The following is a 25,161-nucleotide window of genomic DNA, read 5'->3' as shown; positions in this document are numbered from 1 at the left end:
AAAAGTAGAGCTTGCTTTAAATGATCACACTTCTATAGCTTCAGATGTGTGTGCATACAATAAACATCAACAGGAAAGGATATGAAATAAGTCTCTTTTTAAGCTAGGGTTCAAGCTGAGATTAAGGAGAACAAGTTCAATGGCAGCTACAAAAGTCCAGATCATAAGAATTCAATTCTGGTTGTTGCTCTTTGAATGCACCCTCTCATACCAGAGAACTAAGAGTTGGGGGCTGTCAAGAAAATATTTATACTAAACTAAATACCAATTTCCAGAATCACATGCTATAAAAACCTACCATCCTTTGTGGTCACAAATACAGCACGGTAACAAACTACATTACCTTAACAAACTGAAAGTAAAAATAAAAAAATCTTCACCTACCTTTGTTTCTTGAAGGTCTTCCCCATCATGCTTTTCCTCATCCTCCTGTTTGCTCCAAAAAATCACAAACTCAAGTTAGCACAAACACAAGTTAGTACGTACATGCTTACGCTAGAGCATAGGAAAATGTTGAGCATTACTGCACCATCAACCCCTAGATGCTAGGCTAACTTGAAAGGCTGCCAGTCACCACAGCCACACTATTCAAAAGGTCATTCCTCATATAAAAGAATCATGCAACAAATATCCTGCACTCACCTTCAGGTGGGTTCAAGGACATGCTAAAAGCCAACATTCTCACAATATTTCATTTAAGATATACTTTAGATTACCTACATTTTTTTATACAGTATAAAAAAAGTGGTTGTACTGTACTCTAATTATGAATAAAACCTAAGGTTAAAAATTATATTTACATTTTGTACATACAGTAATGTGATAATAAGCCATAATAACAATGACCATCACAAGAATTACACAAAATCAATTATATATTTTTCAAGAATGAATCCTATACAATTTTGAAAGTTTTCTTTTTCTGCAGTTCAAAATGGATCCAAAAATAAAATCAAGTATAATTACAACAAAACCCAAGAATTTACGAATATCCAAAATATATACAATTATTTTTCAATCCCCAAGCATAATTACAACAAAACTTTCAAGAATTTATAATTACCCAAACTATACACAGTTATTTTTCAATCATAATGTTAAATTCTGCAGCATTTCATGATTACTTAACTTCAGTACCATATTTCTTCTAAAACAGTTAAAGATTATTTTTTATGATCATCATGCTACTTGTAATATAATCAAGGATTATTCAGAGGACCTAGAAATGCTCCTAGGCCTTCCTACTGGTCTTGGTCTTGCTACTACTTTCGTGATTAACTGTTTCCATCCCTTCTCATCACATATCTCAACCATCTTAACCTTTACAATCTCTGCCTATTTTCCAGTCACTGGACATCACATATCTCAGCAATCCACATTCATAATATGAACTCTCACTGCATTCTGGCCATGAACCTTAGCATTCCACTCTTTTATCTTTTTAACATTCCTACCACCTCTTTTTTCAAATTATGCTTGTAACACCAAGTCATCCGCATATACCAAGTCCCAGAGGCTTCCTTTTCAGATATATCTCTCTAACTTGCCTCATTTTACTATAATAAGCAGCAAGGGACTTGAAGGACACAAACATTTAACTCATACTCCTCTGACACACCTGGCCCTGGCCTCACTCAATATCTCTGGTACAGTGCATCACTAGCTCTCTTCATCCTAATTAGTCTTTCTAGAAGTTATTATATTTTATGTAGTTTTACTTAAATTATTAGTACAGTAATGAATTTTACTCTGCTTACATTAATTAGTAATTTAAGATAACCATAAAATTATTAAAACATGACATCACAGCAATAAGTCTTTGAACATACTACCCAACACCATTAGTATGAAACATGCAGATAAACATAAAGCATGACATTCCTGATATAGCACTCTAATCAAGCCACTTCTGTAGTGTTATACTGAGGATTCTGTTAATTTACAAGGCCACATAGTGCACATCATGGGGCCTACTGCAGATGGTACTAAAGGTTCTTCAGACCCAGCTACCTAGCTTTCTAACTTCTGCTTTTATTCTGTTTCCTCTGGTTTCTCTCCACCTAGCTGTCCAACCCCTTAAACTCTACCTTGCTCTCTCTATGAACCTAACCTTTGGGTGAGCCCTACAATATTCTAGAAATGACACACTGGTTGCATGTTAAGTTTAGGCCCTATTTTATGCACTCTGGTAATACTGCATGGAGTGTAGAATAACAGAAATCTCATTACAACAAGTTGATGCATACAATTAACAGAAGAAAAACACTACTGTATTCATTTCCTATTAAGACATGAAATGAAACTGTGACTGTACAAACATACACAAAATGCAAGCAAATATGAGACATACAGGGAATTCCAGAAGAGTATTTAAAATAGTAATGTATATTTCATACTAGGGTATGTAATACTTACTTAGATTCGTAATATACTAGGAAAATTGTAAGATGACACATCAACTAATAATCATTGAAATTCAAAAATGCTAAGGACATATCTTATGTTCCTGGTACTCAAAAGTGAACTGGATCAACCCACTGCTTCTAAAACTCATTCTGGGGTACAGATATATCAGTGTTTTTTACTCTAAGGGTGTTCTCTATATCGTCAAGCGTGAAGAAACTTTGACGATTGGATCAATATGAAAAGATGAGAAATGAGAGAAATCAATTATCATCTGTTCCATCAATATCTCTCATTCACAGTCAAGCAAAATTCACTGGTTTTTTATTTATCAAACAGAAGTTAATATTCATCCTACTTACACTGCAGCCATTAGGAGTTGTGATAGGATCAATCATGGGTCCTAAAGAAATCTGAGTGTTTGGATCTATGGGGTATCCAACAAGTGGGAGTAACTCCATGAAACGCATCTGGGTATAACATTTACCTATTCCAATAGCAAAATAATCCTCCTGCCCTCTCATTCATGGTGGGCTTCATAATCTCATTTCTTCTAATTTGAGTTTGCCTAGTCTTAAGTGTGTTGATTAATTTAAGTCTTGTTACATGTAAGTAGCTAATAGTTTCATATACAGTATTACATAATCTTCATTTAATATTTTCACATTTTACGATTACTTTGGGAAAGCAGTGTCACTATTTAGCAAGGGTTAGGGGTTACATGTAGAAAAACATTTTTAACAATTAACTCTATTTTTTGCATCACCCCAGCTAAACTTATTTGATTACCTTCCACATGAATTCCCCACTAGTGGACGAACTCTCTTCATCACTCTCAGAGTCACTTTCCCAATCTGGGGTGTAGCAAGGGTCTCGGGTGTTCATGCGGAACTGAACATTGCTTAACTTTCCAGGAGTTAATGCCATGCCATCATCATCATCATCTGAATCCTCTTCATAACCTGGTTCTACTACTATATGCTCCTCTATATCTTCATTATCGTTTATCTGAAAGCGCAACATAAAATCCATCATATTCTATACAATGAAAATACATTAACAAGTCAATGAGAGATTTTACAATACCTGTTATGCAATAAAAAGTTATATCCTGTCTCAGCTTTCTGAACTGACAGTCTCATTTAGATTTCTATAAAATCGGAGCTTTTACACCTCATAATTTCAGTAAATGAATAAATGAGCATGCGTATGCCCTCAAAAATCAAAGTCTGATACGATTTTAAAAAAGAACTACAGGTATCAAATAGTGGCTACGTCTTACTGCTCCATTCATGATGTTTTATTACCTGATATTTCTTTGAAGCCAGAAATTCTGCTGAAGTCATCTTGTTGAGGTCACTTAAATCAGAAGCTTCTGCATCATTCATCTTGGCAGTGCTAGTTCCTTCTTTCAAATCTGGGGCTAATGGTGGCTCCCCCACTATACTGGTTTTAGCAGGTGTCCCATTCAGCTCTTCAGAATCACCAGAGTACAAGCGGCCTAAAAAATTTAATTTGATAGGACGCTCTGATTCTAGTTCATCCTCTTCATCATCACTAACCTGCTTGTTTTCCTCTTCCTCCTCTTTTTCACTAACATCATCTAAGCTCTGCAAATGCTCACCTGCAGCTGGGTAATTCACATCATATGGGAGAGATATGTGTTCTACGGGCTCAAACAGCGGGGGTTCCTCTAGACTGGCACTTGGATGGGATATTGTACTCAAAGCTGAAGTGAAGTACGAATGGTAATGTGGTACCTGAATTCCCTGAGGAGATTCATAATTTTCGCTGTTTTCCTTTCCTCCATCTATATTTTCATCAGATGTAACAAAGCCATTGACTAACCCCTCTCCAGGTTTAGACTCAGAACCTCCATTACAGGTTTGATCCTCAGCTGCATGATGACTATCCCAAGATGCTTTGTTGATAGAAAGCTGCTCTTGGTGCCTCAGTTCATCAAATCTTGAGCTACTAACTGAAGGAATTGACTCTAGTGCAACATCATCTGAATCATCGTAGGGGAATGGCTGAACATCTGATGGATCTGGCTGCTGCTTATCTGTCATAAATGCCAAATGGCTCCTGGGTATCCCACCTTCAACGATGGTGGCTTCATTGGTGATTGTGTCAACGACTAAAACATCATCAGCATCTACGTCGTCACCTTCGTAAATCTGTATTGAAGAGGGACCATTTTCATTTTCTAGATCTTCAAGAATGAGACTATTATGGGTATTCTCTAAGCTTTTAGGTTCCTCTTTACCATCTACACTAACTTCTGAGGTAGTTGTTGCATCCTGTCTAATGACAGGGGAAGAAATGAGGCTGGTGTTCACTGTACCAGATTCTTTATCTTCAGTCTCATCTAAATCTTCTGCAAAAGCAAATTCACTTAAACTAATCCCTTTATTATCAGCATCACAATTTACTTCTTCTTTGATGACAAAAGTATCACTACCCTTTTCTGCACACTGACTCAACATATTTTTCAATGGTTCCTCTAGTTCCAAGCTTACAGACATAGGAAAACCAGAACTGCTATTGCTTCTGCTCACTTTCCTAACTGGAGAATCATCTTCATCTAGAAAACTTTCCTCCTTGATTGGAGATAATGTTGTTGTGACGATGCCTCTGTAATTAATAACAACATTCTCTCTCTCCCCTGCTGAAGGATCATCAGGCTCACTTGGTTCTAGTTGGTCTCTTTCATCTTGGAGGCCACCTAATTTCAAGCTCAGCTCAGCACGCAAAGCATTGATGTCCTCTGGCTTGTAGCCTAGAACTTCTTCATCATCTGTAGTGTTGTAAGATACATAAGTACCTTCATCATCTAAATTAAGCATATCTGTAGAGGAATAAGGGCTTTTGGAGGATGATGTATCACTTGTGGGACTGGCTTCCAGATCTTCCCTAGAACTTTTCAAGCTTGCAAGTGTAGCGTCACTCCCACTGCAAGTGGCTTGCTGTAAGAGCTGACGAGTCTGAAATGCTGCCTGCTGCCAAGCCATCATTTGCTGTTGCCAAAATTCCCCATTTTCTGCTTCATCGGGTTCTACGGCAGAGTCCTGACTTTCCCTGGATGACCAACAGTCTCCAGCCTTGAATTTTCCCTGGTAAGCACTTGGGGATAAATCATCATCATCCCTCAAAATTAAATTTGTTTGGGTAGCAGGTCCAAATGATTTCAAGATTAGCTGTGCAGATTCTGTTGATGTAACAGATCCAATATTCTCAAGATTTAAAACATCTGGAGCCTTAGTTTCCTTAGGTTCCAAACCCTTCTTGTCCAAAGTTTGTGTTGTTGATGATGTGCTGTCCTCACAAACTACAAAAGTTTCATTGACCTTTCTGGTAAATGACGCACTATCAACCTCATCTTTATCAGCACCTGATTCCCCTGTACTGGACAAATTGCCTGGGACTTCGCCTGATTTTACAACTTCTGCACTTGGACTTTGACTGACTTCAGCTCTGACAAAACTCTGGGCCTTATTATTCGTGGCAATGCCCTCTAAGATATCACAGCTGTTGTCAACTGACAATTCTCTCTTGTAAGTAAATGAATCCAAAGTGTCAGTAACACAAGAGCTCTCATTACCCAGAACATCACTATTTCTTCCTTTTTCTGTAGCACTACATTCTAAAGAGGAACTCTCGTTATCCTTTTCAGACATTTGCACAACAGAACGTGATGATATTATATGAGATTCAACCATTTTACTAGCTGGAGTCTGAAATGATTCTGAGGTTTCAAGTGATTCAAACTCTGTCACTACTGAAGGGGATACCACTGTAAAAAATGAGTCATTAGACTTGGACTGTACCTGATCATAAACTCCTAAAACTTCACTTGAAGAAAGGGGCTTAGAAGACTCACTCATACCATTTTCTTGAGAAATTCCTTTGCCGATACTTATGGTTGAATCAGAATCGCCAAAAAATAAATCTGTATTAACAGTAGGCCTGCTTGTATCTGCAACTTGTTCTATGCTATCATCTTTTAATATGTTTTGAATTTCACCACATGTGCTATGTTCAAATGTGCTACTTAGGTCTAATATGGACTTTTCTGTTTTTTCAAATTGTGCTTGACTATTAAATCCACTTTGTTTTGCACCAGTAGAAGTCAGATTGAATGTTTCACCCAGTAGGTCATTGGAATCATCCATTTTGATATCAAAGTCACTTGTTGAACTCTCTTTAAAAATGACATCAGATTCACATCTTTCTTGATTCAACCTGTCTCCAAGAAATTCATCCCATTTCTCGAGATCATATTCTATATTATCTACATGACTAATTCCATCTTTACTAGATTCCAGCAATGTATCACACTCAGTTTTATTTGAATGACTGGTAGGTAAATTTGGTGCTGTGGATTTCACAGCCTTAAATAAATCTAGCGAATAATCCTCTAAAGCCCCAATGACAACCTCCTCTCCTTTGATAACTTGCTCTGGCTTATAGCTGGGTGCTTCTGATTTTCCAGATTCCACATTATTATTTTCATTCTCACAGTCCTCTTCATCAGAACTTTCAATGTCACTGCTGCTGTCATTACTGCTACTACTACTATGACTGCTACTGCCACTGTCTTTACGGCTTCTCTCACTCTGATATCCAAACACTAGTCTCTGCTTCACTCCTGAATTATCTGGGTCAACTCCAACTACTCCACTTGAAAAATCCCCACTCTCTTCGTTGTCTGAATTTTCCAAGCTGGATTCCTCACTGCTACTCATCTCCTCTATTATCTTATGTTCATCACTTCCTAATACCTGTGGAGCTACCTCAAATGAGGGAGGTTTCAATGGTGTGCTTGACAACTGAAGCCTTGGATTTTCTTGAACAAAGTCTAAGAATTTGATTATTTCTTCCTTTTTACTAGTAGGCTCCTCCCTTTTGACACTATTTACAAACTCTCCACTCTGTTTATTTTTCTTCCCCATATCATCTGCCCTTTGGTTTTTGTCAGCTTCACACAGTGATGCTTGCAACTTGTTTTCTTTAATGTTTTCACTAAAGGATACTGACTCACTTCCTTTTTCATTATTAACATTACTATCACAAACTGAAATGTTTTCTGCAAACACCACTCGAAATTCTTTTGGCTGACTGGCATTAACAACTTTCACTGGGCTATCTTCTGGAGGTGGACTAGGTGTGCTCAGTTTGACAGATGAATCATGAACAACGATATCTGGTAAGGCAATGGGCTTCTTCTCTCGAGATGAAACCACAAAATCTGGAGATGCTGATAAAGCTTTGGGTACCACAGAGTTGTTAACAAAACCACTAGAAGATTCACTTTCCTTACCAGGAATGGGATAAGCATTAGGGATCCTCTCCTCTGTACAAGCAGAGGAGATAACTTCACCTAAAAAAGGATCCTGTTCACCATTTTGTTTATCACTGAAGATATTTGAATTATCAGAATCTACACTAGTTGCAAGTTTGTCTGTTGATCCAGCTTCCAGAAAATCCCCTTGGATATCTGACGTGCTTAATGGCTTATCGAAATTATATTCCTGACCTCTGAATTCTATAGATGATGGATTCTCACGACTTGCTTCTGTTATTATCGAATACTTATGTTCTGCCTGTAGTCTTTCCAAATCTCCCATGAACCTGACGTCTCTCAGAGCTTCTCTGATATTTCCTTCACTCGAGTAGGACTTCTCTGACGCTAATGGTTTGTTGACTGGTTCAAAGGCTAGGGAATTCCTCTGACTAGCATTATCAGAATCACTTCCGTCATCTACTACAGTCAGCCTCATGAAATCTTGGACACTCTGACTTTTCAAGCGCACCATTTCAGTAAATTCACCCTGCTCAAGTCTCATAGTGAAACCCTCTTCATCTCCCTCAGACAAAGATCTGGTCAAACTTGGGTGGCCACTCCCACTCATTGCATGCACCAATTTTGACTCTGGCGGATGAGAAACAAAAGAATCTTTCCCCAACTTGAAATTAACGCCATCCTTTTCAGGTGACGTCACTGCGGTGCTTGGCTCACTTTTCTCTCCTGCAAGATAGTCGTCCAACTTCAAGATGGCATCAGTTATTTCCCTTGTTAAACTGTCCATTGGCTGACCAGGTTCCATTCCCAGCCATGAAGGCATGGCTGACCCAAACTTGGCAGCCATTTTTGCATCTAAGTCTTCCACAGAGCCATGTAAGTTCTGAAGGCTTGGAGATAATGCCCCACTCATGTGACCACCATAAGGAGTTGATAAATTGAAGTCACTCTCAAACCTGAAAAAAGCAAAGAGGTATATGAACGTTCTACGTATTCAGCTTCATTTTCATTAACTAAAAGTTCTTTAAAATATGTAAACAAAAAATCAGTACTGTTTATGTCAAAAGGCCTTCCTACAGTTGACAACTTTAAATGAGGGCTTAAAATTAGGGATAATAACCAGCTCCTCAAAACAAAGTAATTCAGCTGCGTGTGTGGTCACTATTACGAATTAAAAACAATATTCTTCAAATCTATAATTTAAATGCATATTAAACGTAAATATTACAAACAAATGATCAAAGAATCTTTAAAAGCTAGCACAAAGTGCTTGCAGAAACTGTTGCACTGAACTGCAAGAAATTCAAAAACTAAACTCACAATGCAAATTTAACCCAAATGAATTTTCTTTGTAAGTGACTGGGTGTTATCTGGTATTGTGGTTGTCTGGGTCACTGACCCAATTTCTCCTGATGAAAATATTTACGAACTACTTAAAACATCTGAAAAACTTAGGATGTAAAGTTCAAAGTTTAAAAAAATGTTTATGCTACCATTAACAGTTCTTAGACTGATCAATAAGACACTGTACCTACTGTATATCTGCTATGACATTATAAACAGAGACATTACATTCAACATATGTAACACATTCTTTTGAAATCCTGCACCTCAAAATAAGTCAAAATTAGCACATAGGAATGTGCCAACTTCAACTGGCAATTCATGGGCAATATCTAACTTCTGCATTGGATCGACATAATTAGTGTTGTAAGGGCAAAAAATAAAGATTACCAAGTAGTTTAACTTGGCCATAGTGTTATTCTTAAAAGATTCTCCTACAGCTCGCCTATCAGATTTGCCATTCAGTTACAAGGTGGGGAGAGGATGAGAGATATGAGCAAGGCAAAGTGAAAGAAGTTGAGCAGTTCAGTTAGCAGAAAAAAAATATGTACAGATTTTATGAAAGTTCCTGCATGAAGAAATTTCTAATCAAACTTTATTATTTTACTGTATTCTATTATATATTATGAAGTTTTTTGGTGCTGATATGAATTATTGATGTAATGCCTGTTTAATCTTCACAACCATTCAACCGACAAATAATGAGCATGTTTGCAGTGAATGGTGACAATTTCTCATTAGAGGCGGAGATGCTTTATTGACATTTCATCTATCAGTGTTCTAGGGTCAAGGGCTACTATGAATGGATAAGAAAAAACCCTTTGCCCCCAACAAAAAAAAATAAAAAGATTATATGAATAACTCAAAATGCATGATGGGAAACTATATGTGGGCAAGAAATAAGTAAACAAGTGAAACTCCAAAGATCCAGGTCTAAACAATCTGGAAATAAAATTTCATATATTATTATACTCAAGACCAGTTAGAAATTCACCTCAAGTCCAGTGTATTTGCACCATGAGTGATGCTGTGATTATGAGACTGGCGCTGCTGTAGTTGATTCCATCGAAATTCAAAGTCATTCATTGAGGTAGCATCATGGGAAGTTACAGACTGGTTTTCCCAAAGGTGCGACAATAACGAGGTAAGATGATCTATGGGCGGACGTGACGACACAGGAGACCAACTCAGTTTCATGATGTTGTATCTGAAATGCGTTTAAGTGCTAATAATGACACATGCTGCTTACAAAAGTAACAGTAACAAAAACTGCAAAATTATGATGATCTATCTTTTCCCAAGTGGCTAATCATGTTCTAAAGATATAAAGATGTACAGCAATGACTTACATTTTCTCGGCATGTAATTCAAGGCCTTTTGGGGGTTCCAGGATGGTTGAATGATCAATAATTACATCTTGTATGACACGATCGTCATCAAGATTGGTGTAAGGCATCAATCCTCGACTAGCAATTTCCCACATTATGACTCCAAAGCTCCACACATTAGCAGGCTTTGTAACCTGAATGGGAAGAGATGCATGAAATGTCATACAAAAGATATTCACAGAGTGATAAAGAACAGAAGACAACTATTTTATTGCACAAAAAAATATACTTAAGGCTGCATTAATTCATTTACATTATCTAAAACCACATACACTGACCAACATTGCAAAAATATTCCAAATACACTATGGTCTTTGCACTGTCACTCAGAAATGAAACATTGACCAACAAAATACTAACAAAAAGTACAACTGACCTCTTTTGTTTCTATAGTGGTATCTGTGCATTTAAGTGTTTCCGGAGAGCACCATCTTAGAGGTAATGCAACTTCTCCAGCACAATAATATTCAGCCTGATTGGGTAAACAAAAAATGGTTACAGGAAAGAAAATTTTTGAGTAATTAAAAAATATGTGAGGTTTTTGTGCTATATAAGCCACGTATGACAACCAGTTTTTAAGCAAATAATTAGAACTCTCTTCCAAGCCACACCATTTAAAACTGTTTTCAAATCAAGTTCATTATGCACAATACATCACCTTATAAAAATCTATGTTGTACCCATAATCACCAATTTTGACCGTATAATCCTCATCAACTACGCAGTTTCTTGCTGCAAGATCCCTGTGGAAAAAAATTCAGATGAAATAATCAAAACACAAAATATTTGGCTGTGGTGCATTATGCTGTGCTTCTAAGGCCCCATTCTTTTCTCCTTTACTAAGGAATTTCAGGAAAGATAAAATAAGGAATACAGTACAGGGCTAAAATTAACTGATTTTTACATTTGCCACATTCTTCCTAAGGAACACCTTCCCAACAAAGGTAGCCACAGAATTTTGGACCTTACAGTAAAGGAAACAAAGATGGGGTCCTTTCATTTTCATATGTCCTCTCATGTTGACAAAGTTAGATTGACCCAAGAGCAACAAGTACCATAAAAAGTAACAATTATTCCATAAATACTGTACACAGATAAACACAAAGTAAATAACTAAAGCAAGCTGAGCATCAATGCAGGTAGATTCATTAGGGATCTTAGACATTTGAAGAAGCCAAAGGCTAAAACTTACGTGTGAATGAAGTTATTGGCATGCATGTGCTGGAGTCCAGAAGCCACATCCAATATCATCCGTAACAAAGCTGCATCTGTAAGTTTCTTGTCGTTCCGCACCACTGCCTTCAGATCTCCCTAAAATGATATTTAGGTTAAAACATACAGTCATAACACCAAATTCTCTATGACTAAATTGGCAATAATGTTATTACCATTAATGGAACATCAAAGCAGTGAACTCATGGAATGTAATGGAATATCAAATTAAGGCCAAAGGCCAAGAGCTGGAACCTATGAGGTCATTCAGCACTGAAAGGGAAACTGTGAGTAAAATAGTTTCAAAGGTGTAACAGGAAAACCTTGCAGTTGCACAATGAAACAACTGTTATGAGAGGGTGGACAGTGAACTTATGCACAATAGCTTACAGAACTACCATTCCACTGGTGTAACTCCCATATATATTTATTCATTAAAAACTGGCCTGTTAATGCATCTAACAATGATTCCTAATACATGGCATGAATAAGAAGATGAATTATTATGTTTAAAAGACTGTGAGATGAATGATCATGTTTGAAAGATTATTACCTTGGGACAAAGTTGCAATAATATCAAAAAGGGTTCTGTTTCTAAACACTGAGCAAGGACTTTCAAAACGTTTGGATGAGTGAGGTCCCGGTAAGGGCGGAGCTCATGTAGAAAATACATTTGCTCGGTGGGAGTAGCATCTTCTCTGAGAACCTTCACAGCCACGGGGGTCTGCCCTCGCGAGAGGGAACTAGGGCTCAGGGACGATGATACAGGAGAATCTCCTTTCGTATGATCACTGTAGATCCCAGTTGCCCGCCCTTCCAACACCTGGTAGAGAGAGTTCATATATCAGTCATAACCTAATTAGTATCAATAAAACTAATACAGTACAGTAATGTATGTAAGTACTCATCCAATACTGGGACATGTAATTTACTGGTATAAAATTAAACACACACCTTATGAGAAGTTAAAAGATATGATGTTTGTCTTTTAATCTGATAATGTTGTAAAGAAATCAAAGCCTACTTACATGGCCAAACCATCCCTTCCCGATTTCTTTCACATACTGGAGTTGATTTCGCGGGAAATTCTGATGTGGCTCAGCTGAAGAAAAAAGTATTAAAAAATTATACCAACACAAATACCCTGTCTATACTTAGAAGGCTGGAGAAATAACTAACCAATTATTCCATTAAACTGGAAGGGCAAATAACAACAGAGAATTAAGCCCCAAGAATTAAGCTCCAAATTCTAAATTCTGCAAACACACTAACTCATCCCTTACCAAACCATTCATCTGTAGGTAGGCCTGCCAACACCTGGTTGGGGAAAGACGCAGGTAACGTCTTATCCGTGATCCTCTGATCTCGCCGAGAGCCAGAACGAGGCCGGATGTCCGGTAAGGGCTCGAAATTAATCTGAAACAAAGAGAGGGTAGATGTAACTGGCAAATCATAATTAGTAACCAAGACATTATAGTATGGCCTACAATTGGATATTCAAGATATTCCACACTTGTTGTTCAAGCAACAATTTCCAGTTAGTAATACTCTTATTCAGTTACAGGGATTTGTCCATAAAAAGCATCGCTTCTGAATACGTATTCCAGCTAAAAGGCATCATAACAATGTAACAGATTAGTAGTACATCAGTCACATAGGCATAACAGCAACTGTAACTTCAGTTATATCTAAGAATCTTTCCTTCTATACCAAACCTCTGAAAACGATTGATAAAAAAAAGAGAATACAAAGTTGGTTTTATTTCAAATCTTCCAAAACTGAATATCTCCTGGTTCCGAATCTAGGCATGTGCCATGGTGATGTGATGTCTTCAATGCTCATGTCAGAATGGGGTCACAGCAATTTGGGAAGTTTATATACTGACAGTGATGTCACTTGACCAATCAGCATTTTCGTATTTCAGATGAATAAGGAAGATCATTTCTTTCACATTTGGCTAAAGCACTTATGGCGACGCCATCCTTGAATAATTTTTGTTATCTGGTACCTTACGAGATCATTTCTTTACTCTTTACATAATAGCAATGTCTCTGCAATTGAAAAAAAGGAAACATTTCGTTTTGCAGCACATAACACACATCATACTATAGATGCAATGAGGAGTCCTGGTAGCCATGATTATAAATACAAACTCATAGAATCCACTATATTTTTGGTCCTACCAAAAAATATTCCTGTTATCGTTTACTGAGTATTTACAGGAAATTAATAACAAGCATTAACGTCTTGTTCAGAGGAAGTAGCCAGAATACATACACAAACACACACAGAGTGTTCTTCAGAATTTCTTCACAGACACTTGAGAGAGAGAGAGAGAGAGAGAGAGAGAGAGAGAGAGAGAGAGAGAGAGAGAGAGAGAGAGAGAGAGAGAGAGAGAGAGTCTTCTTCAGAATTACACAGACACCACACACTTGAGAGAGAGAGAGAGTCTTCTTCAGAATTTCATAGACACTTGAGAGAGAGAGAGAGAGAGAGAGAGAGAGAGAGAGAGAGAGAGAGAGAGAGAGAGAGAGAGAATTAGACAGACACTTGAATCACAGACACCTGAGAGAGAGAGAGAGAGAGAGAGTCTTCTTCAGAATTTCAGAGAGACTTGAGAGAGAGAGAGAGAGAGAGAGAGAGAGAGAGAGAGAGAGAGAGAGAGAGAGAGAGAGAGAGAGATAGTCTTCAGAATTTCACTGACACCTGAGAGAGAGAGAGAGAGAGAGAGAGAGAGAGAGAGAGAGAGAGAGAGAGAGAGAGAGAGAGATAATCTTCTTCAGAATTTATTTCACAGACACTTGATCACACACTTGAGAGAGGGAGAGACAGAGAGTCTTCTTCAGAATTTCATAGACACTTGAGAGAGAGAGAGAGAGAGAGAGAGAGAGAGAGAGAGAGAGAGAGAGAGAGAGAGAGAGAGAGAGAGAGTCTTCTTCAGAATTTCACAGACACTGGAAAGAGAGAGTCTTCTTCAGAATTTCACAGACACTGGAGAGAGAGAGAGAGAGAGAGAGAGAGAGAGAGAGAGAGAGAGAGAGAGAGAGAGAGAGAGAGAGTCTTCTTCAGAATTTCACAGACACTTGAGAGAGAGAGAGAGAGAGAGAGAGAGAGAGAGAGAGAGAGAGAGAGAGAGAGAGAGAGAGAGAGAGAGAGAGAGAGAGTCTTCTTCAGAATTTCATTGAGAGAGAGAGAGAGAGAGAGAGAGAGAGAGAGAGAGAGAGAGAGAGAGAGTCTTCAGAATTTCACAGACACTGGAGAGAGAGAGAGAGAGAGTCTTCAGGATTTCACAGACATTTGAGAGAGAGAGAGAGAGAGAGAGAGAGAGAGAGAGAGAGAGAGAGAGAGAGAGAGAGAGAGAGAGTCTTCTTCAGAATTTCACAGACACTTGAGAGAGAGAGAGAGAGAGAGAGAGAGAGAGAGAGAGAGAGAGAGAGAGAGAGAGAGAGAGAGAGAGAGAGAGAGAGAGAGAGCCTTCTTCAGAATTTCACAGACACTTGAGAGAGAGAGAGAGAGTCTTCAGGATTTCACAGACATTTGAGAGAGAGAGAGAGAGAGAGAGAGAGAGAGAGAGAGAGAGAGAGAGAGAGAGAGAGAGAGAGAGAGAGTCTTCAGAATTTCAGAATTGAGAGAGAGAGAGAGAGAGAGAGAGAGAGAGTCACAGACACTTGAGAGAGAGAGAGAGAGAGAGAGAGAGAGAGAGAGAGAGAGAGAGAGAGAGTCTTCTTCAGAAGCCCACGGTCACTCAGGGTCAAACTGACTCAAACAAGGTCACACGTGACAGAGCAGCAGTGAACACGAAGCCCAGATGTCTCCAACGACAAGTTGTTGACCATGACGAAATAACAGCCGCCGCCGCCATTGTTCAAGCAGAGAAAATAAAAGCTGTTTAAAAAAGCGTCTCCGAAAAAGACGTTAGGTGTTCGGGGGACTCGAAATAAATAAGTAATGAATCCATACGCTCAATTTAAGAGATATGTGGTGAATATATAACAAGCACTGCTTAACAGCTACTTAATACTGGAATAAGCACAGGCTCTTGCTCGTAAGAACAGACAGTAAAAAGCCAACTTTAGCAACAATAATAACAAAAATAAGGGTTTCCTTGTAATGTGAGTGTAACAACTAGAAATTTTTAAAATTATATATCGTACAATTTTAAGTACTGAAGAATTTCCGAAAAATGTTGTCAAGCTTTAAAATTTGTATGTTACTGTTTGATGTGAAACGAACTATAAATAAATAAAGAAGCAGATAAATACACAAAACGGGGTTGAAGACTTTATTTTATGACACACAGCCATCTTCTTATCACCACCATCATCCTGGTTGACTTCAAGAGCCCTCCCCATATCGGCTCACCGTTTATTTTGTTTGTTACAGTTTAACTCATTCTTCTACGTCAAAACTGACTTTGAAATCACCTCTTTAGTTTACTCTTGAACATCTCAATCTTCGTTTTTTTAGTTTTCTGTAAAAGTATTGTGATGGCTTTTTGTCGGTCCGTCCGCCCTCAGATCTTAAAATCTACTGAGGCTGGAGGGCTGCAAATTGGTGTGTTGATTATCCACCCTCCTATCATCAAACATACCATATTGCAGCCCTCTCACCTCAGTAGTTTTTATTTTGTTTAAGGTTAAAGTTGGCCATGATCGTGGTTCTGGCACCGGTGGTGGCCTATGTTGTTGGCACAGGCCACCACCGGGCCGTGGTTGGGAGTTTCATATAGCATTATACGCTGTACAGAAAACTCGATTGCACTGAAGAAACTTCGGCGCAGTTTTTACTTGCTTTATTCCTGATGCAACTTCCTGAGTATTCTGGATGCCTATTGCCCGAAAGACCATCTCTAACATCATTGCTGCTTCTTGCACAATTACTTTTTTGAAAAGAGATATTGCTTACAACGGAGCAACAGCAATATGCAACATCCCAAAGACCACCGTAAGTCCAGACCACCTACTGCTACTACTGCTACTACTACTACTACTACAGTCGATCTCTGAGACCACCCACGAACAAGTACAATCCACCCCATTAGTCATCTGATGACTAGTCCATCAAACAGAAAGCGTTCCAATGGATGTCCCTCTGCGGTCGTAAAAAAGAATACGACTCGGGTAACAGCCCCTGTGAGTACTGAATGTTTAAAAGACTATGAAAGCTTAGAAGGCGAATTTTATTATTCTTCCACGTCGATAGCTTGCGTGATGGTGATTCGGTTAATATGTTACGGCTAGTTGCTATCAGATAGTTATGTCATCAATGAAATTCATTTTGTCAGCTCCTAATGGCACAGACGTAAAGTGAGTTCATTCTGTTTGTTGCAGAAAATGTGCTACAACGACACACAGCCTCTGCATTCTTCTTTAACTTGACCTAGCTGTTTTTGCTCGTAACAATAGGCAGGCTGCTGCTGCTGCTGCAAACAGTGTGTTGTTTTCTAATAGTGCATCAGATTTAATACTACTCAGTTTGCTAAGGGTTTTACCTTGAATACAACTAAAACGTGGAATAGTTCTAGGCCTAGTGCAGTTGTGGAATCTTCTGATCTCTAAATATGCAAGAGAGGAGCAAATTCATTCTTGCTTTCTGCTGACGTCTCCTGAATTCAGGTGTATCGGTTTTATTTTCTGCTACCTCATGTTTATCTATTTATCACCTTTTCCTATAACCTCTCTCTCTCTCTCTCTCTCTCTCTCTCTCTCTCTCTCTCTCTCTCTCTCTCTCTCTCTCTCTCTCTGTGTGTGTAGGCTGACTTCTCTTTGGTGCCCTCTTGGGTTTATAGTCTGTTGACTCTGTCAGTAAGGGTTTTCAGCTGAAGATTTCAAGGAAGAAAGAAAGAATAAAATGAATGATTCACCAATGGTGCATTCATGCAAGGAATTCCTCTCTTCAAACAGGAGGCACCTGCTTGCAAAGTCAATACTGCCCTTTGTGCGTGAATCTTCTGCTTTTTTTTTTACTTTTTCGTAGAGCAAGAGCCAACGGGATGAACAGCCTAATGCGATTTCCTACCCCAGGCTCGAAGAATAAAAGACCGAAAAGTGGAGAATGTAAGCTTTCTTCACAACATAAGCAATAGACCTTCCTTCTCTCCGAGAATGAAACGTTGAAAAATCAAGAAAAACGAAAGCAGTAACAGGATTCCAAAGTATAGCAGTAGAAGGTGAGAAACAGTTGCTGTACTGTGACGTCCTCCGATCTCCACAAAAGGAACAATTTACTAGGAAATCATTTCACGCGAGGAAGGTGTGAAAGAGTAACTAGATATGGAGTGTTTACACAAAAACGTCATATTCTCAAGAATAAGCCATAGCAGGCCACAGGAAGACTGTGGGACTGAACAGATTTACTTTTATGGGAGAGAACATATTATTTTACTTTGAATTCTGAAAGACTTGGGAGACTTAGAAAATCTTGGTCTGATGGAGTAACAAACATTATACTACAGAGGGAGAAGGGGAATTAATTTAGCTCATTTAAAGGAAGAAAAAAGAAAGTTCAAGGAAGTTTAAAAAAATATATATATATATATGCATAGAAAGACTGCCCACGAGCTACTGATGAGAGCTTCTGTGTGACTGTACGAAATGCTGAACAGTTCACCAACCTGATCTGTGTATATCTAAGAACAGATTATTCAAAAATATTTTTTGTGTGTGTGTGTGGTCTTTAAATTTGATTTGGGGGTGACCTTTGCCAATTTCAAACGTGACCCCGGCCGCCCCCCTCCCCCAGCTACTTAGCATAAAGGAAAAACAAAGAGAAATAGTAACGCATAATTCTCAGAAGGCTAACGAAGAAGCTACACCTGCATATATAACCTTAATCTTCATTTTGGGGTTATGGAAATCTGAAATTGATGTCACAGAGACCTGAATGTCACAAAGATCTGAAATTGATGTAATGGGGATCTGAAAAAGTCCTAGAGATCTGAAAATGTTATAGAGATCTAAAATTGATGTCATAGCGATCTGAAAAAGCCACAGAGATCTGAAAATGTCATAGAGATCTGAAATTGATGTCATAGGGATCCGAAAAAGTCACGGAGATCTGAAAATGATGTCATAGTCTCAAATTAATGTCACGTGGATCTCAAAATATCATAGAGATCTGACACTGATGTCACGGGGATCTCAAAATGTCATAGAGATCTGAAACTGATGGCACAGAGATCTGAAGTTGATGTCATAGAGATCTGAAAATAATGTCATAGAGATCTGAAAATGTCATAGAGATATGAAATTGATGTCAGAGAGATCTGAAATTGATGTCATGGGGATCTGAAAATGTCATAGAGATCTTAAATTGATGTCACGGGGATCTGAAAATGTCATAGAGATCTTAATTTGATGGCATATAGATCTGAAAATGCCATAGAGATCTGAAATTGATGTCTAAGAGATCTGAAAATGATGTCATAAGAAATCTGAAAATGATGCCATAGAGATCTGAAAATGATGTCATAGAGATCTGAAAATGTGTCATAGAGATCTGAAATTGATGTCACAGGGATCTAAAATGTCATAGAGATCTAAAACTGATGTCACAGGGATCTAAACATGTCACACAGACCTGAAATTGAGATGTTTAAAAACCTGACCATCCAAAAGACGAACCCATACGACCATCCAAATGACGAATACCAACTGAGATCAACTGCGTAAAAGATACCACAACGAACGGAATACGAAAGTAGACGCAGAGGGAAACGAACAAACAAAACAGACGTCCAATAAGAGGAGCCAATCAGCTGCTGGCGTTCTACGTCATTCAACCGAAACCATAGCAAGAGTTCATTCCCATTGCTTGGTGTGTGTGTGTGTGTGTGTGTGTGTGTGTGTGTGTTTACTTAACAAGAAAAGCTTTTTTTTTTTTTTAAGAATATTGAGAATATACTGGACTGGGGAAACGTTCTAGGGACTTTTAAGGCTTAGAACTTCTCTTTTCTTTTACAGAGGTTAGGTTTGTGTGTCATTTTCATGCGAGGTCAATATTTTCTTGGTAGGGCAGTCGACAGAATTAACATTTCTCTCTCTCTCTCTCTCTCTCTCTCTCTCTCTCTCTCTCTCTCTCTCTCTCTCTCTCTCTCTCAAATTCTATATCGTCTCCGTTCCATCTGTGGTCACGTGTACATTATGTATCATAATGTATTCAATTTCCTTATAATGTATATCTATCACTCTTCTTTTTAAGGTTCGTATTTTTCTCTGCACTATTTGTTACCTGTATGTATTATGTATTCCGCTTTACCATTACATAATTCAATCTAAGCTGCAAGTAATTACAAACACACGTCACCAAAATGATATCATCCTGTATCTAGTGATTCTTTCAAGATAATAAATAAAAGTTCAGTCGTTTTTATACAATCAGGTTAAAGAACCAGACAGACAAATTAGATCGGAAACGCTTTAGCTTACCCTAAACTTATACTCTGATATCAATTGTGACCCCCTTCGGGCGAGTTCTTCCGTGCATGCAGTTGCTTGCATTCGCTCCACTTGCTACTCTTGCCTGGTTTTGATTGACACCTGTTACAGAATACCATTTGGCTCTTCTATTACCATTTACCGAAGTCATAAGTTAACGAACTCATTTAATTATGGTATTCTTAAAGTTATTATTTTTTTTTTTGTCCGTTCTGGTACTCGACATTTTCGGTTACCTGGGAGGATCTAGGTTTGGACGCCGCACGTAGCCGAGAATAATTCTGGTTTGTGTTTAAGTAATTCGTGCGTGACGGGGTTGTGTGATCGTAGAAGGTATATGTAATGTCTGTCTACTGTGATGGAAAATATATTTTATAGACCTTATCAAGAAATAAATGCGGTCTGATGTTTACAGCCGGAGGTGTGTACACGAAACAGGAACATGTCGTGTCATAAAACAATACCTGTACTTTTAACAATGGAACGTCCGCTTCTCTCTCTCTCTCTCTCTCTCTCTCTCTCTCTCTCTCTCTCTCTCTCTCTCTCTCTCTCTCTCTCTCTCTCAAGATCTCCCGTCATTTTGGGAATACACTCAAGTCCCGCTAACTCTCCCTATGTGAAATGGTCAGCATAATTTCCTCAACCCTAAGATCGTCAACAGCTTAATGCCTTATTCTAGCCCAGTCTCAAGGAAGACTCAACGAATGCGATAGACCTTCCTCAAAGGAGTTAGGGGAAAACAGAAGCAGATAGGGAATTAGAAAGCATATAATATTGTTGCTTTCTTTGTTGTTTATTTCATGGTTGAAATGGCGTTACACTATCAAATGTTAATGACTCTGAAAACCATAAAATAAAGTTGTTCTCAAAATTGAAGACAAGAATCAAAACTCCATTGTATAATTAAATAAGTAAATAAATAAATAAATGACTGAATGAATGAATAACTAAATGAAGCAACCAATCAATCAATTAATTAATCAGTAGATAATTAATAGATAGAAAAATACAAATTCGCATATACACAAGTGGTAAATGGAAAAAAATAACCCAGTACGTCACCAAGTCCAAGAAGCACTCTTCATTCCACTTGGAAAGAATCTCTCTCTCTCTCTCTCTCTCTCTCTCTCTCTCTCTCTCTCTCTCTCTCTCTCTCTGTCTCTCTCTCTCTCTCTCTCTCTCTCTCTCGAATACAGACGAATCAGGCACGATCTCTCTTGAGATAAAGATCTACTGCATTCACTTTCAGAAAATGGAGGAAAAAGGGACCTCCTTTGTTATGGGACTTCTCGTGGAAGTGTACAGGTACCAAGCATCCCTTTTGGGAGTCAAATCTACAGGACAGATGATTTCAAGACTTCTTCCTTTGGGGTCAAGATTGTAAAGCCGCCATTGCAATTTCTCTTTTTTTCGGGCCTGGGCAAGACACAGGCGGGAACTCTCTCTGTTTCACTCACACTGAAGGATTCCCTTTGGAGAGTCAAACAGGAGATTTCTTCCTTTTGGGCCAGTATGTTAAAGCTCGCCATTGCAATTTGTCCTTTTTCGGATCTGGGCAAGACAGAGGTAATAAATTTCAGCTTCACTGACACTGACAGTCTCTTTTCCTTGGGCAGTTTCTCATTTTTCGGGTCTGGGCAGGAAGGGGCTGATAAATCGTAGCTTCATTCAAACTGACAGTATCTTTTCTTTGTGTATATTACGTCAGTACTACATACAGACAACAACACAGTCTCAGTAACCCGTGCACACATACCTGCTCCTCGTGCATAATGTTTCAGCACAGTATGTAGTCAACGTAAGCCTCTGTCAACAGTGTAAACAAACCTGCCTGATCATTCAGAATGAAATATATAAAAGTAAGAAGTATTCCCAAGAGGGAAAGGCGATTTTCACATGTATCTGTTTTTATATTCCCTCATATTTATTCATTTTTCACCTTTTCCTGTAACCTCTCTCTCTCTCTCTCTCTCTCTCTCTCTCTCTCTCTCTCTCTCTCTCTCTCTCTCTCTCTCTCTGTGTGTGCTGAAGATTTAAAGAAAGAAAGAAGGAAAGTGATTACCGGAAGTAGTACTCAACTCTTAACGCCGGGAGAGAAAGCCAAAAGTAACAGGTAAGACAGGTGAGAGAAGACGTGCCTGGGAAAGGGAAAATAACAAGGAGGACGGACGTCCTTCCTTGAGTCCTTTCCTTCCGCCTGTCACTCCGAGGAGGAGGAGGAGGAGGAGGAGGAGGAGGAGGAGGAGGAGGAATCGACGGCGGCTGAGAGATGGAAGGGTGAACAGCCTCTGCCTCGGAAGAACTTAAACCACAAAACATCCTCAGCCAACGAGCGCGGACATTTTTTTTTTCTGAGAGAGAGAGAGAGAGAGAGAGAGAGAGAGAGAGAGAGAGAGAGAGAGAGAGAGAGAGAGAAAGGACTTCTATTATATAGGAGTCTCTCTAGTTTTGTTTATATTATCTTTCACCTTTCTTCACTCTTTGTTATTAAATTCTTAGGTCAAATGGCCCCATTTACCTAATCACAATATCAATCCCTAATTGAATCTGTCAATAAAAACACTAGTCTTTCCAAGGTTCCATGAGACTTAAGATTATTTTCTAGGAGTCTCTCTCTCTCTCTCTCTCTCTCTCTCTCTCTCTCTCTCTCTCTCTCTCTCTCTCTCTCTCTCTCTCTCCTCTCGTCTCTTGCTCTTCCGGTCTCCATTCACTTCTTCTCTCTCTCTCGCTCTCCTCTTCTTCCAGTCTCCTCTCACGTCGCCTCAACTTGAGAGCGCCTCTCTTCTTCTTCTTCTCTCTCCTTCTTCTTTTTCTCTCTCTCTCTCTCTTCTCTCTCTCTCTCTCTCTCTCTCTCTCTCTCTCTCTCTCTCTCTCTCCTCTTCTTCCTCTCGCCTCAACTTGCTCACACGTCGTCATCTCAACTTGAGAGCGCTCTCTCTCTCTCTCTCTCTCTCTCTCTCTCTCTCTCTCTCTCTCTCTCTCTCTCTCTCTCATCAGGTAACTGCTCCTCCTAACACTCGGCAACTCCCTCCTAGGGCGACCGCCGGTATCCACCGCCCGTTTCCGCCACATTATTCCCAAACTCGGCGCGTTCCGAAGTTAGCCGACCCTGAACTTTCTCGTGCGCGCGCGCGATCATGTGTGTATGTCTGACGAAGGAATGCCTGTAGCGAAGTGTCTTCCCCGATGGTCGGACAGGGATGGAATAGTCGCGAAGAAGCTGGATAGTCGCGAAAGTATTTTATGTGTGATGCGTTTGACTCAGTGTGTAATGGGATAGTCCCGAATATACTTAATATCTAACTGAATAACCATTAACGTATTTACCGTAAGTGGAATGGTCATCCTTAATATATTTGCCGTATGTGGAATAGTCATCAAAATAATATATTTACCGTATGTGGAATAGTCACCAATATACTATTAATAGAACACTGGGTGTAAAATACGTTAGCTGCAAATATTTTCAATTTATACAGGAATAGTAGCGAATACATTTACAGCACGATGGAATAGTGCATAAATTAGACACATAACTGAATAACAATGAATACTTATGCATAATGGAACAGTCATAAATACATTTAACGTACAACGCAGTAAAAAGATTTGAAGTAAAATAGATCTACCACAAATATTTCTAATACATAATCGAATATTCTCAAAAACATTTACTATATAATGATAAAATAATGAATATATTCTGTGTATTACAGCACTTTCACCAATATATTCCATGTATCATCGACATTTGAAAGCCAGAAAAAGACTTACGTTATATACTTAAAGAATATGCCGATAATAAAGTATGATAATGATATATACAATGCAAATTCCATAAAATTAAATAAATATGAAAAGTTTACAGCACCTGAACAGCTGAATTCGAAAAGTTTACGGCACCTGAACAGCTGAATTGAGAAAGTTTACAGCACCTGAAGAGCAAAATTGGGAAAGTTTACAGCTGAAGACTGGGGAAAGTTTACAGCACCTGAAGAGCTGAATTGGGAAAGTTTACAGCACCTGAAGAGCTGAACTGGGAAAGTTTACAGCACCTGAAGAGCTGAATTTAAAGTTTACAGCACCTGAAGAGCTGAACTGGGAAAGTTTACAGCACTGAAGAGCTGAATTGGGAAAGTTTACAGCACCTGAAGAGCAAAATTGGGAAAGTTTACAGCATAGAAGAGCTAACTGGGAAAGTTTACAGCACCTGAAGAGCTGAACTGGGAAAGTTTAAGATACAGCACCTGAAGAGCTGAACTGGGAAAGTTTACAGCACCTGAAGAGCTGAACTGGGAAAGTTTACAGCACCTGAAGAGCTGAATTGAGAAAGTTTATTGGGCAAAATTGGGATAGTTTTACAGCACCTGAAGAGCTGAATTGGGAAAGTTTACAGCACCTAAAGAGCTGAACTGGGAATTTACAGCACCTCATCTTTCTAGAGCTGAATTGGGAAAGTTTACAGCACCTGAAGAGCTGAATTGGGAAAGTTTACAGCACCTGAAGAGCTGAATTGGGAAAGTTTACAGCACCTGAAGAGCTGAACTGGGAAAGTTTACAGCACCTGAAGAGCTGAACTGGGAAAGTTTACAGCACCTGAAGAGCTGAATTGGGAAAGTTTACAGCACCTGAAGAGCTGAATTGGGAAAGTTTACAGCACCTGAAGAGCTGAATTGGGAAAGTTTACAGCACCTGAAGAGCTGAATTGGGAAAGTTTACAGCACCTGAATTGGGATCTTTAAGAGCTGAATTGGGACCTGAAGAGCTGAATTGGGAAAGTTTACAGCACCTGAAGAGCTGAATTGGGAAAGTTTACAGCACCTGAAGAGCTGAACTGGGAAAGTTTACAGCACCTGAAGAGCTGAATTGGGAAAGTTTACAGCACCTGAAGAGCCCTTTTAAGATAGGAATTTAAGTTTACAGCACCTGAAGAGCTGAACTGGGAAAGTTTACAGCACCTGAAGAGCTGAACTGGGAAAGTTTACAGCACTGAATTCTGAAGAGCTGAACTGGGAAAGTTTACAGCACCTGAAGAGCTGAACTGGGAAAGTTTACAGCACCTGAAGAGCTGAATTGA

The 25,161-nt window shown here is 38.9% G+C and overlaps 1 protein-coding gene across 3 annotated transcripts in view; it reads right to left on the bottom strand.

Moving 5' to 3' along the window:
- Positions 1-25,161, bottom strand: part of LOC136847327 (uncharacterized) — a 173,410-nt gene that overhangs the window by 6,630 nt on the left and 141,619 nt on the right. For 2 of the 3 annotated variants that reach the window (XM_067118904.1, XM_067118906.1), the window contains 11 exons: positions 12,933-13,065; positions 12,678-12,751; positions 12,203-12,472; positions 11,630-11,748; positions 11,096-11,180; positions 10,814-10,909; positions 10,399-10,571; positions 10,044-10,256; positions 3,711-8,661; positions 3,193-3,411; positions 385-429 (listed from right to left, as the gene is read on the bottom strand). In XM_067118904.1, the coding sequence (XP_066975005.1) occupies positions 385-429; positions 3,193-3,411; positions 3,711-8,661; positions 10,044-10,256; positions 10,399-10,571; positions 10,814-10,909; positions 11,096-11,180; positions 11,630-11,748; positions 12,203-12,472; positions 12,678-12,751; positions 12,933-13,065 (6,378 nt within the window). The remainder of the gene's footprint in view (positions 1-384; positions 430-3,192; positions 3,412-3,710; positions 8,662-10,043; positions 10,257-10,398; positions 10,572-10,813; positions 10,910-11,095; positions 11,181-11,629; positions 11,749-12,202; positions 12,473-12,677; positions 12,752-12,932; positions 13,066-25,161) is intronic. The other variant, XM_067118905.1, reaches the window with a different exon arrangement.

This window comes from Macrobrachium rosenbergii, chromosome 16, assembly GCF_040412425.1.
Source record: "Macrobrachium rosenbergii isolate ZJJX-2024 chromosome 16, ASM4041242v1, whole genome shotgun sequence".
In the NCBI taxonomy this organism is placed as follows: domain Eukaryota; kingdom Metazoa; phylum Arthropoda; class Malacostraca; order Decapoda; family Palaemonidae; genus Macrobrachium; species Macrobrachium rosenbergii.
This window is presented reverse-complemented; position numbering and strand designations above follow the sequence as displayed.